This window comes from Pistacia vera, unplaced genomic scaffold, assembly GCF_008641045.1.
Source record: "Pistacia vera cultivar Batoury unplaced genomic scaffold, PisVer_v2 Contig164, whole genome shotgun sequence".
NCBI classification, from domain to species: domain Eukaryota; kingdom Viridiplantae; phylum Streptophyta; class Magnoliopsida; order Sapindales; family Anacardiaceae; genus Pistacia; species Pistacia vera.
In genome coordinates this window covers 773,556-791,023 of record NW_022195726.1, presented here as the reverse complement: position 1 = coordinate 791,023, position 17,468 = coordinate 773,556, and the positions used below count along the sequence as shown (strand labels likewise).

Below are 17,468 nucleotides of genomic sequence, written 5' to 3'. Positions count from 1 at the left end.
CCACTTCTTTTCTTTTTAGGTCGGCATAGCTCTTTTGTCGATCTTGGGCTTGCTTCATTCTTTCTCTAATAAGCTTAACATCGTCAATCATTTTTTGGGTCATCTTTGGTCCAACTGCTTGAATTAATGAGTCTTTTTCTCCAATATCATCCCAGTACAAAGGGGATCTGCACCTTCTTCCATATAATGCTTCATGTAGGGCCATCTGGATAGTGGATTGGTAGCTATTGGTATAGACAAATTCTATTAGTGGAAGTACATCACTCCATTTGGCTTTGTGATCCATACAACAAGCTCTAAGCATGTCTTCAATCACCTGGTTAGTCCTTTCAGTTTGGCTATCAGTTTAAGGATGATAAGCTGTACTGAAGGCTAACTTTGTACCCAATGCTCTCTGCATTCCAACCTAGAAAGCTGATTTAACCTGGTATCTCTGTCTGACACAATCATCTTAGGTATTCCATGTAATCTCACAATCTCTCTAACATATAATTTCCCCAATCGAAATGCATCTATCTTATCCGTCATAGGTAGAAAATGAGCTGTCTTGGTCAATCTATCAACCACCACCCAGATTGCATTATATCCTTGCTGAACTTTAGGAAGTCCCACAATGAAGTCCATTGAGATATCCTCCCATTTCCATTTAGGAATCTCTAAGGGTTGGAGTAATCCTGATGGTCTCTAATGCTCTACCTTTACTTGTTGACATGTTAAACATCAGGCAACATAATCGACAATGTCATTTTTCATACCTGACCATTAATAGCTTTTCTTCACATCTTGATACATCTTTACACTCCTAGGGTGGGCTGTATAAAGTGAATTGTGTTCCTCACTAAAGATTTTATTCCATAGTTCATCATCTTGAGGTACACATATTCTATCTCTAAACATCAGTGCCCCATTGACTATATTATAGTCTGTCTCTTTACCCTCTATTATCCGTTGGCAGATCACCTTGTAGGTATCATCTTTACCTTGTTTCATCTTGATCTCCTCCACCAAAGTGGGTTTGATCTCCATTTGGGCTAATCCTCCTTCGATCACAATTTCAATTCCTTCTTGGAGGATCTCCTCCTGTAATTGTCCCTATACAGTATTCTAAGATAAAGAGACTTTTCTACTAAGGGCATCTGCTACTGCATTAGCTTTCCCTGGATGGTATTTGATGTCATAGTCGTAGTCTATCACCAATTCTAACCATCTCCTCTGTCTCATATTCAACTCTTTCTGAGTGAAGAAATACTTCAAACTCTTATGGTCAGTGTATATGTTGCATTTCACTCCATACAAGTAGTGTCGCCATATCTTCAGAGCAAAAACCACTGCTGCTAATTCCAAGTCATTCAACTCTTTCTGAGTGAAGAAATACTTCAAACTCTTATGGTCAGTGTATATGTTGCATTTCATTCCATACAAGTAGTATCGCCGTATCTTCAAAGCAAAAACCACTGCTACTAATTCCAAATCATGGGTAGGATATCTTCTCTCATAGTCTTTCAGCTATCTGGAGGCATAAGCAATGACTTTCCTTTGCTGCATCAACACTACTCCCAAACCATTGTGGGAGGCATCAATGAAAATATCATAATCAATGCCTACTTCTGGCAATGTAAGAATTGGAGCTGTAGTTAATCTTTTCTTCAACTCCTGAAAGCTTTGCTCACATGCTTCTGTCCATTGAAATGGTACTTCTTTCTTGGTAAGAGCTGTAAGTGGTCTAGCTATCTTTCCAAAGCTTTCCACGAACTTCCTATAATATCCTACTAAGCCCATAAAACTTCTAACCTCTTTGACTATCTTTGGCCTCTGCCACTCGAGCACCGCCTCTACTTTACTAGGATCCACTGATACACAGTCTTTAGAGATCACATGATCCAAAAAGGTAACCCGATATAACCAAAACTCACATTTTGAAAATTTGGCATATAGTTGTTTCTCTCTTAATCTTTGTAACGCAAATCTCAAGTGCTCGGCAAGTTCTTCTAAAGTCTTGGAGTAAACTAGGATATCATCAATAAACACCACTATGAACCTGTCAAGGACATCATGAAAAACTCTGTTCATCATGTCCATAAAAATTGTAGGTGCATTAGTTAATCCAAATGGCATCACAACAAATTCATAATGCCCATACCTTGTTCAGAAAGCCGTTTTTGGTATATCTTCCTTAGCCACTCTAACCTGATGGTATCCTAACCTTGGATCAATTTTAGAAAACACTGAGGCACCTTTCAATTGGTCAAACAAATCATCTATCCTAGGTAATGAGTACTTATTCTTTACCGTTACTTTGTTCAGTTCACGGTAATCTATACACATCCTCATAAACCCATCCTTCTTTTTCACAAATAGAATTGGAGCACCCCATGGGGAATGACTCAGCTTGATAAAGCCCTTGTCTAACAACTCTTGTAACTACTTCTTCAATTCTTGGAGCTCAGCTAGGGACATGAGATAAGGAGCCTTTGAAATAGGGGCTATACCGGGGGCTAGTTCTATACTAAACTCCACTTCCCTCTCTGGAGGTAAACCTGGCAATTCATCTGGAAACACATCAATAAATTCATTTACCACAGGTACCTCATGTACACTTGGGCTCGAACTCTCTCCCTTATTTACTACATGTGCAATGTACCCATAACACCCTTTTTTCAACATCTTCCTAGCTTTTGCTGTACTAATCATCATGCTAGTTGGGTGCCCTTCTCCAAAAATGAAGTTATCCCCATGGTCTAGATTAAACTTGACTTTTTTCCTACGACAGTCTATCTCTGCTCCATATCTACTAAGAAAGTCCATCCCAAGAATGATGTCAAAGTCTGGTAGATTGAAGACAATTAAATCTACCATCATATCTCGGCCTCTAATGGTCACTAACTCCCCCATTAAGACTTCATTGGTCACTACACCCTCACCATCAGGCAATTTAATCCTAATGGCTTGTTCTACTCTAATAGGCATTAACCCTAATCTCTTAATCATACCATAGGAGATGAATGAATGAGTAGCACCAAAATCAATAAAGGCATACAAGGGAGTATCATGGAATAATAACTGACTAGTGACTACTAAAGGGTTGGCATTTGCCTGCACTGGGCACATTATATACCTTGGCTGTCGTGCCTCCACTATAGGTATTGAAGTTGCGAACCAATAGGGCAACTCTAGCAATATGACCTAGCTGGCGGCATCTTAAACAAACATTGGTCCACTAGACAAACACCCATGTGTCTTCTTCGACATTTCTTGCAGTAATTGACCTCACATTCTCTCTGCTGGCCTTTTTTCTTCATGTCCTTCTGTTGGCTTTAGGTAGGACTCCTTTCTTGCTTTACCCCATCATCTTTGCCAACAACTTGTTCTGCACTACTGGATTGGCCAAGCTGGAGAGGACTACTTGCCACTGTTGGGGGAGAGCTAATTTGGTCTCCTTCCTAAGTACACCTCTGCTCTGATGGCTCTGGAGAGTGCTTCTCTAGCAACTGTAGATTTTTATGACCTGACATAAAATCCTAGCGATAGTAGGATGAAGTCCACCCAAATCTCTCCAATAGATCTGTGGTGTACTGACTAGTGTCGATGCAAACTTAGCCAAGGAGTTGAACTTGATTGAATACTCTTTGACCGTCATATTTCCTTGTTGCAGACTAATAAACTCTTGTAGCTTAGAGGATATCATGTTCGTTGTCCGGTACGCTCCTCAAATAATTCCTTGAACCCTAACCAAGTGAGACTGTGGGTACTGAGTCTGCTCCATAAGCTCCCACCATGTCATAGCATTCCTCTAATAGGGTACGTAGCATACCAGATCTCTCTTGATGTCATAGGAAATAGATCAGTAACTTTCTCCACCAACTTGACCATTGTTCTGCTACTACTGGATCATTAGTGCCGCTAAATTCTGGAGGCTAATGTTTACTGAGAAGCCATAAATCGATTCAATCTGCTTTGGAGCAACAATTGCTTTTGGAGTACTCGTCCTTATTGTTGACTTAGTACCACATTAGTTGTCACTATTGTCACCAAAGTACTTGTACTTTCTAGGGGTTCTCCTTACAGCTCTATAATAGCCTCTTGGATCATACGCTCCAATGTGCAACATCTAAACGGAGCGCTTGAAGTAGCAGCTGCTGGGTTAGGAGCTTTAGGTGCAGTTGGAACATCTTGTGCATTCGAAGCATCACCACGATTGGATCCATTCTCCTGGTTTTTCCTCATATTTATTCCCTATCACAGTCACACATATAACGTTAATCATCTAATCAATCCTTACAAAAATCAGGTAAACATACTTACAGCGATTTGACAACTTAAGCGCGGAACTTTACATGAGGATACTGTCATCAACTCTCATAAATGCTAGACTCTGAAATAGAAAACATCTTAAAACACCCCTTTTTAAAATAACAAAAACTTGCTCTAATACCAAATGTAAAACCCCCTCAGTCAAGTATCCTCTGAATATCCCCCAATGAGAATGCCGGGGATACATGTCTGGAGAGCGAGTGATTAGAAAAAAAAAACGTGTAAGGATAATAATAATAATATCTGAAACATGCATATAAAATGTCATGCAGGATCCAAACTTATAATTTCAAAACTTTAAGAATTTATCCGTAAAATACAGAATCGAAACATATTTATAGGGTGGAGATTCCAAAAGGTGTTTCACAAATATTTATCATTTACATTGTTTACATCAAGAAAAAAAATCGAGAACAATAAATCATCTCCCTCACGTGTAGCCCAACTGTCTCTAGCATCCTTCGCTTCTGGTCTACCTACAAAGCAATCAACAATAAAAAGGGTGAGCGCTAATCACTCAGTAAGGAATGATCCATTTATTCTAAATGTGCTATTTACCTTTATTTAAACATATTTGTTAACCAATCATTTCTTTTATATCTAGGGATACTTCCCCTTTTATTTTATTTTTTTCTTTTCTATTTCATATGTCTTTCATCATTTATCCCATGGCTATATAAACATCAATGCATACACGTACAAAAATAGTATGTAAACATAGTACATGCACATTACATGATGATATAACATCTAAATATCATCTAACATGAGTATAAAATCATCATGATATAAATAACATCCTAACTCATGTAGTGCAACAAATGCATATGAAGCATTTAACGTGTAGCCGATTGGACTTTTCTTAGCGTCTTAAGCACTTCATATCATATAGCTCAAATTCCTCTAGAGCTCATATCATCGAGAGGCGTGCTTACGCGTTATTTAACATCTAAAGCATATATTCTTTCCTCAACCGGTATATGGGATATGCTTACACGTTTCCCATCATGTCTATATGATCTCTTAACACTTATGGATGTAATACATATTTGGTGAGCTTAATACTTTTAATTCATCTATGGATTATCAATCCATTTGCATTACCCTCTTCTCACATACATCATCTTAAAACATGTATTACATTGCATCTTCATGCCACATAACATTAATCATGCATTGACATCATGACCATGTATACTTGCAAAGATCATCAACTAATGAGTAAACCTTAGTAAATTTCATAATCAATAATACAAATAATCATTCAAATCATAAGAATTGATCATGTTAAATCTTAAACTTTAATAAGTAGTTTATATCAGGCCGTTTTCCATCCATTTCTCAAACGAATTGGCTCTTGGCATAAACATAAACTTATAGGTCTGTGTCTTAACGTTCAATTATTCAAGAATCATCTCATTTAGATTTTTATAAACTCAAGGTATGGTTGAAATATGAAGCATGTTTACATAACCCTTAAGCTATAAATCCAAATTTTTCATATTAACTATGCCACATCAATTCCTATTGACAATTAACCAATAGGTAGGTCAACTTATGGATCAAATAAACCTGCCTTTAATAGTCTTTAACATCTTAAAGGAAGTGTAAAATCCATTCCCATAATCATCCATTATTGTTATAACATTGTAAGCTAATGAAAAAACACCCCAACGCTTCTAATAGCAACCCTTCAACACCATGTGGCCTGCAATACTACAAGTTTTGCCACAATCAGTATCCACACTTCATTTTCTTCAATCAAACATCACAACTCATAAAACATAAATAGCAATAACTTCATGTATAATGAATTCAAGGCAATAAGTAGAATAAATGAGTTCAACCACACTTGCCATCAACTAATTCTATGCCTTAAAGCCTTAATTTAAGGTTTCATAAAAATCTACAAACCCTAGCATAAACCCCAAAGTCATGGGAGGTTCGTCCTTACCTTTTTAAAGAATTCCTCCAACAAATCCTTTGCCTTTGTCTTCTTTTACACCTCAATCCTACATATATAACATTATACCTCAACATCTACTTCAAATCTTAAAATCAAAACAAAACTAAAGTTTTTAATCCTTACCTTAAACCCTTCAAATTGAAGATCCAAGGATCCTATCTTGTTCTCCTTGAAAAATTAAGCAAAACTCCTTTAAAACTTAGAGAAAGAAAGCTTGTTTCATGGAAGATTTGAGAGAAGATGGAAGAAATGTTGAAGAAAAGCTCTCTCCCTTGGCTTGAACGAATTTCATCTCATTTATGGGAAAATATTTCATTTATTTTCCAAAATTATGCTCTTGGCCCAATTATTTTAATTGTATAACTCATAAGTCCTTAATTCTTCATATAAGGGCATTTTGGTCATTTCACACTAGACATAATTATTATTTAGTTAATGCCATTAAATGCAATTAAGCCTACTCATCCTTGACTTTTTCAATGCTTATCCATAGGTTAAATGGCCACTTTGCCCCTAATGCCTTTCTATGGATAATTGATTCATACCATTCCGAATGAATTGACTATTTTGCCCTTAGTTAGATTTTTTGCTTTTTAACATAAAATTAACATCTAAAGGACTATTTTGAGTTAGGAACATACCTTTGACATCTTGGGTATTACAAAATGTAAATGCTAGGTTGATGAAGACTATAAAGAAAACTTGCTCAACAATGCACTTGACAGCCAGCCAACAATCTCTTACATGTTTAGCTATTTTGGGAAAGTTTTCAACAACTTTCTTTAGACCACTTTTGAAAAGCTAAACGAATTTCTAGTACACCATCTAAGAATTGACATTTGTATATGGATCATTTACACATATCTTAGACTTGAAAAAATATCCTAACAACAAATGACAACACAACATTTGTATTAAAGTTAGACTGGACGACTGTTTGCACAATAGACCTTGATGTGCCCACATGTTTTGCGATAAAAATAGACTAACTAAATGTCCACAAATCAACATAGAGTATCATGACATAGAAAGCTACAAAAAATTATTGTGCTTTGTTAATGTGAATTTTCGCACTGATAAAAAAGACGGGATGAAGATATGCATCAACCAAAGATACTCGGTTGACTTCGAAGAGAACAGAGCAAGATGGGCGCATGATTCCAAGGAACCAAAAAAAGGGGCGTGAGCTATTAGGATGAGAAGGGAGTCATGGGTGGTAATGACGAATAATAAAAGCAGAGGAGAGGACTTTTTTAAGCGGTTCGACTAAGTAAGAAAATTCGGCCTATGTCCACTATTACTTTTTCTAAGGCGAATGATTACAGAGATTTTATATAAAATATACAAAATTTTGTTTTCTCTCACTATCTGACCCTTTCCCTTTCTCCTTATTCCCTTCTTTTTTTTTCTTTTTCCCCCCTCATTTTTTAGGGATTTTAACCTAGTATTTATAGGAGTTCCGATGGTGGTAGTGTTAGTGTAGGTGCCCTAAAGCCAATCCAATTGTAATAATCAACTCTTTGTAAAAATATGTTGATATCAATAAAATGCTTTTCAACTATATCATTAAGTTTATATACATTTAGATACATGCCCATAGAATGGTAGAATCATGATGAGAGTATCAAGTGCTTTAAATCTTGATTGTAAGAACCCTATGATCACATAAGATGGTCATTCTAGAATTGTTTGTAGCCTAGTATTATCTGAAGTAAGGGCACAGATGATACAGTAAGGCTATCACAGCGATGAACGACCCTATCGAAAGATAGTAATAGATCTTACATGTTGAAGTTGTTTGATGACAACTTGGTAAATGGTAAATGGTAACACCAATGTCTATAGAATATATCCTCTAACGGATTGTGGTGTATGTGATCCTTTGACTTGAGATCACCAGAGCAGCGTGTGTGAATATTGGTATAGTTTGATGCTAGCCTAACGTAGTCCTATTTAAGGCTATTAGTATAGAAATGGTTGGCTACATTAAGAAGTACACTATGGCTATGGTGGATTGACATAGGATTCACCATTCTTGGGTATAGAAGAATTTATCTTGCTGAGTATTCCAATAAATGACAATGACCACAAAACTGTTAGGAAACTATCAAGTTATGGCCACAGAACCAAAAATAATTGCAACATGGATCTTTCCTTAGAACCAAGATCAGGGTACAAATTTATAGTTTATACAAAAATAAGAATTTGTAGATTTTAGTTTAGATTTTAAGAAATCATACGCACGTTTGGAGGATCCTCCAACTTGTCTCTGAACGTATTTCGCTACCGACCCAAGTGTAGGATCGAACTGGTGTAGTCCACACAAAGATAACCTCAAGGAACTAAAGAGGGATTTGCTAGATCCTCTTTAGCCTTTAAGAACCAAGAAGAAAACAAAGTGTATTTGATTTTTAGCAAAGAATGCATGTAACATCTACTGAAAACTGTACAATGCATGCATAATAACAATAGAAAAGAGTTGGGCCCAAAGTTTTCTTTTCATTACAATTCATGTGTCTTTTATACATAAAGAGTACTGTTTACAAAAATGTATTTTAAAAGACAAAACAGGGGAAACAGTGTAGCTATTCCTCATTGCTTGCCGACGCCCCTCCGACCGCAACATCACCTAGAACCTGCATCCACAAAGGAAAATAACGGGGTGAGCACAAAATAATGCTCAGTAAGTAAAACTCTCTATCTGTCTGTCCCCGTATGAATAACTCTTAATTCTTTCCTTATGCTATCTCTGATTCTATTTCTGTTTCTAATAACATCATGGCCTCATCTTACCGGAGGTACGGCCGGATGGCGTTCACACAGCACCATCTCACTCTCTATGGCTATCGGGTGGAATTCACACAGTACCAACCCGTTCTTAGTGACTACCGAGTGAGGATCACAAAGCACCAACTCGGTTCTTTCTAACTATCGGGTGGAGATCACCTAGCGCCTACCCGTTCCTCATGAATTTTGGGTAACGATCACCAAGCATTTACCCGTCTCTAGTCACTATCGGGTGATGGTCACAAAGCATCAACCCGTTTCTACTAAATGTCGGATGATGATCACAAAGCATCAACCTACTTATCTATCACTAACCGGGTAGCGGTCACAAAGCATCTACCCATCTCTACTACTCATCGGGTGACGATCACAAAGCATCGACCCATCACTCTAAGGGCTATTCGGATGATGATCACCAAGCATCAATCCGATTCCCATAACGGTCGGGTGATGATCACAAAGCATCATCCCAACTATACTACTCTTCTAATTCATTCTATTGTAGCATTTTTCAATGCTCTCTACCCTTAGAGTAATTTTACCCACTAAGCTCTCTACTCATAGGGTAATTGCATAAACCATTTCCTTACACTTTCTTAGGTCACTTTTCCATGTACAACTAGTGCCTATGGATGGTTCATCTTCACCAATGCACTTATGAGATGCCAACATGCAATGTTGCAAGAATTAAGGTTCATTTCTCACACTCAAACCTCTATTAGGCATTTCATCAAACAACTCATGTGCACTATAAAACTCTATCATAGCCATGATTCTAAAACTTTTCTTAACCATCCAAAATGGGGAAAAACCCCTTCACAAAGCCACAAAACCTGCCATAGAAAACACTTCCAAAAAGGGAATACATAATACCCCTTAAATTCCATCTCAACTACCTTGCCAAACCAACAACCCATTTCTCAAATTTGCAAGGTATAAACAATCACAAAGCATAGAAATCTCTATTTAATCCTTCATACATGCTATATTACATGCACATCACATACATACATCATTTCTATCAAAACCCTAATCAAGAAAATTCATAAATCTCAACTTGGGTTGGGTTTTACTTACTTGTTAAGGAGAGACTTCACAAATTCTTCCTTTCACTTGTTTAGCTTGATATCTCCTCAAATCTTAACCAAAAGAATGAAAACCCTCAAACTTCAATATGGGTTAAAACTCCCAAATCACACAACTTAAGAAGAAATCCTTACCTTAGGAAGCCTTAGGTTGCTTTTCTACCCCAAAATCCTTCAAAAATCCCTTGGAAAACCTTGATCAAAAGAAAAGAGAAGTTGAGAGGAGAAGAATGGAGAGTCACGTTTGAGAAGAAGAAATGAGGGGTTTCTTTGATTCTAATTCCTTTTAATGAAATATTAACACACTCATTCCCATTTTGCCCTTGTTCTACTTTGGGAATTCCATCCATATCCTTTGATTCATTACAAACTCACCCCCATCTCAACCTATTCTCCATGAAAAATCCTTACAATTAACTCCCCACTTTTCCTGCTAATTAGGGGTAGAAAGGTCAAATTGTCCTTAAGGAAGAAAATATCTAAAACTCAATCAACCTTTTATTCGGCCTGTCGCCGCGGCGAAGAAACCTCTGTCGCCACGGCGAAACTGTCCAGGGAGATTCCCTTGGTTTCCACACATCTTCGCCGCGGCGAAGCTTCTTCTTCACCCCGGCGAATCACGGCAGACTGAACTTCTTCTGTTTTCAACCAATTTTCAGGGCAAACATTCAACACAACACTCAATCAAACAATAATAACAAAAACCAACTCGATTAAGGGCAAAAGAGGAAACAATAACAACGTACCTCAAGCGGGGCGTTACAATGCAATCTGGCATGAGAGTGTTTAAGGGGCTGGGATTTTTCCTTTCAATGATTGAATGAGTCAATTAAAATATTTCACAAAGTGTGCACTTATATAGTGCACACTTTACCCTATTCCATCATGGAATGGGCTTGGGCTGCAACCCAAACACCCCTTGTATCCAAACATCCCCTTTTAGATATTTTAATTTTAATTTATCATTATCTCAATTAAATTCAATTAATATATATTTATAATATATATATTAACATTTAACAATAATGATAATTTATTTAAATATATGTGAATAGATATTTAAACGTAATCTCCCTTATTTAATTTTATTATCAAATTAAATAAAGGCTACGACCTCAGCAAATTTAATTGCACTGTGAAATTACCAAAATACCCTTTCGCCTAAAAAGACGAAAACGCCCTGCTTCTAAACTGGTTCTTAAATTATCTTCTATGTGTGTGACCCATAGGCTCCTCATCATACCGGTAGTGTATAGTATTGCGATTAACACTAATTAATTGTCTCACTACACACAGACCAAGATTGGCCCCTAGCAAGGCATCATGGCCACCCGATAGATTCGAATTCAGCAAAGCAGCTACTTGTCAATGATATGGTTACCGTACAATTTGATCCTTGCATCATCCGCTATCTCGACGACACCGAGGCATAGAAATAGTGTCAACCTTCGGTTACTCTTGATATTATGTATTCAGTTACTGGACCAATGACCTGTATAATAAATTGGATAGAGCAACAACTCAATCCCACTGTGGCCACAATTTTAGTGTCATTGCCATTTACTAAATTGTGCCGTGAGATAACTTCTCCGTACCCGGGAGTGATGAATCCTCTGTCTATCCACTATAGTCTTGATACACTCCTTGATGTAGCCAATCACCACTGCATTGACAGCTCTGAAAAGAACTACGTCAGGCTAGTGTCAAACTACACCAATCAGTACACAAGACGCTCTGGTGATCTCAAGTCTAAGGATCACATGCACTACCATTCGTTAGAGGATTTGTTCCATAAACATTGGGGTTACCATCCATATGGAATCCTCTGGTGGGTCAGTCCAGTGAACTTGCCTACAGCAAGCACCCGTGTGTTGCACCAGGTTGTCACCAAACAACCTTGACAAGTGAGATCAGTCACTGCCTTTCGACAGAGTCATTCAACACTATGATAGCCTTACCGTATTGTCTGTGCCCTTACTGTTGAACAATACTAGGGCTACGGATGTTTCTAGAATGGCCACCATATGCTCTCATAGGGTTCTCACTATCAAGATTTGAAACACTTGGTACCCTCGTCATGGTTCTTCCATTCTAAGGACATATATCAATACATACAATGATGATTTACACGATATAGTATAAAATGCCTTTTATTGATCAATGAACATTATTACAAAGAGTCAATTCTACAATAATTGATTGGCTCTAGGGCACCTACTCTAACAAAAACTATGGTCACAGTGGAATTGAGTAGGCATTCAATTTCGATTCTAAGTCATTAGTTTGATTACAGAATATGAAAAGATCAAGGTAACACATTTGAAGTTGACATTATTTCTTTACTTCAAACCTTGATGAGATAATAGTTGAAGAAAAGATTAGATTGCACGGTAACCATATTGTTGATAGAAAGCTGTATCACTAAATCTGAATTTATCAGGTGGCCATGATGCCTTGCTAGAAGTCAATCTTGGTCTGTGATTAGTCGGACAAGTAATTGAGTGTTAATCACGATACTATTCACCGTCGATATGTTGAGGAGCCTTTGGGTCGGACGCATAGAAAACAGAAAAATAATTAAATACATGAGAAGGGTATTTTCGTCTTTTGAGATGAAACAATATTTTGAGAATCTCACAGTGTAATTAAATTTACTTAATTGTTGCCTTAATTTAATTTCATGTGTGAAATTAAATTAGTGAGATTATATATTTAAATATATATGTATATTTAAATGTAATATGTATATTTAACATTAATATATTTAATACATATTAATTTTAAGAAAATAATAATATTAAATAAAATATCTAAATTGCCTTGTTTGGTTGTGGGGTTATATTATTCTAAAAGAATAAGTAGATTGCTATTCCTATTAGGATTAGGGTTCTATTTAAGTTGTACTATATAAGTCAATTTAAAATTTTAAAACATAACATATTGATTCACTTGAAAGAAAAAAAACCCTAGCCACCCTCTCTCTCTCTCAAAAATGTGAGCCCCCTTTTAAGTGTGAATTTTTGTTTCAAAAATTCAGCCCTAAATTCTTAATACTCCTTGATTAATCTAGCAAATTAATCAACTGAGAAAATCCCCTTTCTTCATGTGGATACCGTTTGTGGATTCCTGATTTGGAGTGAAAGCAAATCAATTCAATCAAAGAGAAGAGCCTTCGATCGTAGGTATAATCATAATCCCATTTATATATATTTGTTTAGAATAGTTATAAACTTCAATCTATGATCCAGGATTATGGGTGTTGAAAAAAAAAATTGTTTATTATTTCGCAATTTGTTCAATTAAAACCCTATAGGTAGTTAGTGGAGGTTTGCATCAACGGAATGATTGATGTCTGCTTTAACACATTTTGGGCGATCAAGGTCACCAGGGGATTATAACACTTAATCATGGATACAGTTGTAATTAACTGGAGTTTACTAGTGAGTAATTGTAACATCCACATCAAGGTACGTAGCTTTATTTATGCCCTAATACCCTTAGTTGAACTTTGTTAAAGTTATCTTGAACAAGTGTGAAGAAAATTCCCTAAAATTTTGTTAGGGGTAAAGTGGTATTTTCACTCATAATTAGTTGAAAAAGTGGAGAGTGAAAAGAGATAGAATAACATGGAGAAGTTAATAAAAATAAGGGCATTTTGGTAATTGACTAAGGGACATAGATGGAATTTCATAGAAAGTGCAAGGGTAAAATGGGGATCTAATATATATATTATTTTATGATATTAAGAGTTGAAGAAGAGAAACCCTAGCCACTCTACCCTCCATTCAAGCCATTCTCTACCCAAATTCTCTCAAATTTCTTCATTAAATTTCCAAGGAAATTCATGGTATTTTGGCTAACTTTTGATAGATTTTCAATCCTAAGCATCCAAAGGTAAGATTCTTGCACCAAAAAGTGAGATTAAATTTTAAAGTTTTGAATTCTTATGGTTGTATATGCTTAGGGTTTGAGAAGGAGGGAATTCTACCAAAGAGAGAGTATAGTGTTGGAGTTGCTCAAATTCAAGGTAAGTAAACCTAATTTGAACCTTAATTTGAGCAAGACTTTGTTGAATGAATTTTTTTGCATGTTTGTATGTGATGGTATGAGACAATTATGGGCTGTTTTTTATGTGTATTGATGTATAAATTCTAGCCATGAGAAATAGTGTATGGTTATGTGATGATTTGGTGAAGTTGTGGAAGATTTTGTGTTGAGATTTTTGGAGTGTAAAGAAGTGATAAATTCAGCCAGGTTTGATACTCAATTTAGTGAGCTTTTGGCTGAGCTTTTGGTTGAATTAGAGAGTTGTGGAAGTGTAGCCAACATGGTAGTAGCATGTGCATATGAATTGTTTGATGAAAATCCTAAGAGAAAACATGTTATCATAGTTGCCTTGTCAAATCTGTGACCTTATGAGTGATTTTTGAGCATCTTACCCATCGAACTGGGTTGAGACCTACATAAAAGCTGTAGCCCTTTCTCTAAGCTTTACAATGAACCAAGATCATAGCAATCCGATGTATATAGCTCGAGATATGCCTTCTTGAATATGACCTGTGCAGAATGACTACCTCAAAAGTACCTCCAATTTATTAGTTATTTTTAGTCTAATAATCTATGATTGATTTATGTATAGTAATTTTGTTGGTAGAGAATACTAGTTCCATAATGATATCTTTATATGCCATAATGCATTCTCACATTCTCACATTTTCATTTAGAAAGAATAGCAAAGAATGAGCATATTTCCATGCACATACACATGTATGACAACATTAAAGAACAAAGAGAAAGAGAGTTTGGATGAATTGTAGATAATTTATTTTATGCATGTATATGCTTATATATGAAGAATTGTTGATGGAATGGATATTGGATGATGGTTAGAATTTATCCATGAGAATTAGTGTTTGTGTACTTGATGTTTGATGAGAGTTTGGATGAATTATGAAAGAATTGGAGTAAAAATTATGGAGAGTACATATTGGACAAGTTTGGCGTTAATCTTAGAGGATTTTATTCCAAATTTTGGTGGCTTAGAAAAGAAGTAGAAGTATAGCCAATTTAGAGCTTGGATGTGCACATAAGTTGTTTGATGAAATGGCAAAGAGAAGTGCATGTATGAGTATGGTTATGTGTTATTTTGAGATGAGCTAGTAGATGGTAGAGAATGACATCTTTGCATTCCATATTGCATTATTTCATCTAAACATGTGAATTTAGAAAGAATTATAAGCATAAACCCATGTACATGTATACATACTCATAAGAGAATGAAAAAGCATTAAAAAATATTAAAGAGTAAATAGAAAGAAATGAGAATATTAAAGAAATTCAAATCTGAATTTTTATTTAAAGAAGTGTAAAAAGATAAAAGAAGAGAAGGTTGTTGCGATGGGGAACCCGTGAGTGACATAGCCCTGCATGCACGCTGCCTTTAGTGAGCGGCCTCAAAATCAGAAAGAAGAATTGTACAGTCTGTTAAAAGTGCATGTGGATAAGGACTGTACCCAGAATTAGAGAATACACTCACACGGCCAGGGTTCCAAAACCATGCCTCAACCGAGTCCGATCGGCAAGAAAGAAAGAAAGAATAGAAAGAATAGAAAGAAAGAAAAGAAAGAAAGAAAAGAAAGAAAGAAAGAATAGAAAGAAGGAAAGACTAGAAAAGAAAGAAAGAAAGAAAGAAATACAGAATAAGAAAAATAGAAAAGAAAATGCACATTCTATGCATTTGTGCATTTGCATTATATATATGCATAATACCATGTCCATTATCTTGAGTAGAGAAAGAACAGGGAGGAATTGAGAAAGAACAGAGAAAGAGTAAAGAAAGAAAAGAGAAGAACAGAGAAGTGTGATGTAAAGAAAGAAATTCAGAATTTAAGCAACGGAGAGAGAAGGGTAGCATAGCGGGTTTACTTACTGAGCAATTAGTGCTCACCCCGTTGTTTTAAATGTTTTTGCGGGTGGTAGGTGAGATACGATCGCTTGGAACGTCACGCAGCGAAAGGGTTGGGCAACACTATCGAGTTGATGTTTTGTGACTTTATTATATTTTATAAAGATTTGTATTTAAAGAAAAATTCGTTATGGGCCCATTATATTTTCTTATATATATATTTTGTGAGTTTTATTGTTATTTTCCGAGTATACTAGCTAGAGAGAGAGTATTACAGTAATTGCTGGTTAGATGAAGTAGTTGCATGTGTTAGAGTAGATGCCCTAGAGCCAATCAATTATTGTAGAATTGACTCTTTGTAATAATGTTCATTAATCAATAATAAAAGGCATTTTATTCTATATCGCGTAAATCATTATTATTGCAATATGTATTGATATATGTCCTTAGAATGGTAGAACCATGACGAGGGTATCAAGTGTTTCAAATCTTGATAGTGAGAACCCTATGAGCACATATGGTGGCCATTCTAGAAACGTCCGTAGCCCCAGTATTATTCTGAAGTAAGGGCACAGATAATACGGTAAGGCTATCATAGTGTTGAACGACCCTGTCGAAAGGCAGTGACTGATCTCACTTGTCAAGGTTGTTTGGTGACAACCTGGTGCAACACATGGGTGCTTGTTGTAGGCGGATATACCGCAGCAAGTTCACTGGACTGACCCACCAGAGGATTCCATATGGATGGTAACCCCAGTGTCTATGGAACAAATCCTCTAACGAATGGTGGTGCATGTGATCCTTAGACTTGAGGTCACCGGAGTGCCTTGTGCACCGACTGGTACAGTTTGACACTAGCCTAACGCAGTTCTATTCAGAGCTGTCAGTACGGTGGTGATTGGCTATATCAAGAAGTGTATCAAGACTATGGTGGATTGACAAAGGATTCATCACTCCCGGGTACGGGAGAAGTTATCTCACGGCGCAATTCAGTATATGGCAATGACACTAAAACTGTGGCCACAGTGGGATTGAGTTGTTGCTCTATCCAGATTATAATACGGGTCATTGGTCCAGAAACTGAATATATAATATCGAGAGTAACCGAAGGTTGACACTATTTCTATGCCTTCGTCTCGTCGAGATAACGTATGATGAAAGGATCGAATTGTACGGTAACCATATCGTTGACAGGTAGCTACTTTGCTGAATCCGAATCTATCGGGTGGCCATGATGCCTTGCTAGGGGCCAATCTTGGTATGTGTATTAGTGAGACGATTAATTTGTGTTAATCGCGATACTATACACTACCGGTATGATGAGGAGCCTATGGGTCACACACATAGAAGATAATTTAAGAGCCAAGAAGAAAGAAGGACGTTTTCGTCTTTTTGGGCAAAGGGGTATTTTGGT

The 17,468-nt window shown here is 36.5% G+C and overlaps 1 protein-coding gene across 1 annotated transcript; it reads right to left on the bottom strand.

Moving 5' to 3' along the window:
* Positions 1–1,506: 1,506 nt before the first annotated feature.
* LOC116125403 (uncharacterized mitochondrial protein AtMg00860-like) lies at positions 1,507–2,073 on the bottom strand. Its single transcript, XM_031411140.1, has one exon. The coding sequence runs from the start codon at positions 2,071–2,073 to the stop codon at positions 1,507–1,509; it is 567 nt and encodes a 188-aa protein (XP_031267000.1).
* Positions 2,074–17,468: the final 15,395 nt, after the last annotated feature.

What these genes read in the sequence shown, in the direction of transcription:
- LOC116125403 (XM_031411140.1), bottom strand. Translation starts at nt 2,073, where the DNA reads ATGATGAACAGAGTTTTTCATGATGTCCTTGACAGGTTCATAGTGGTG.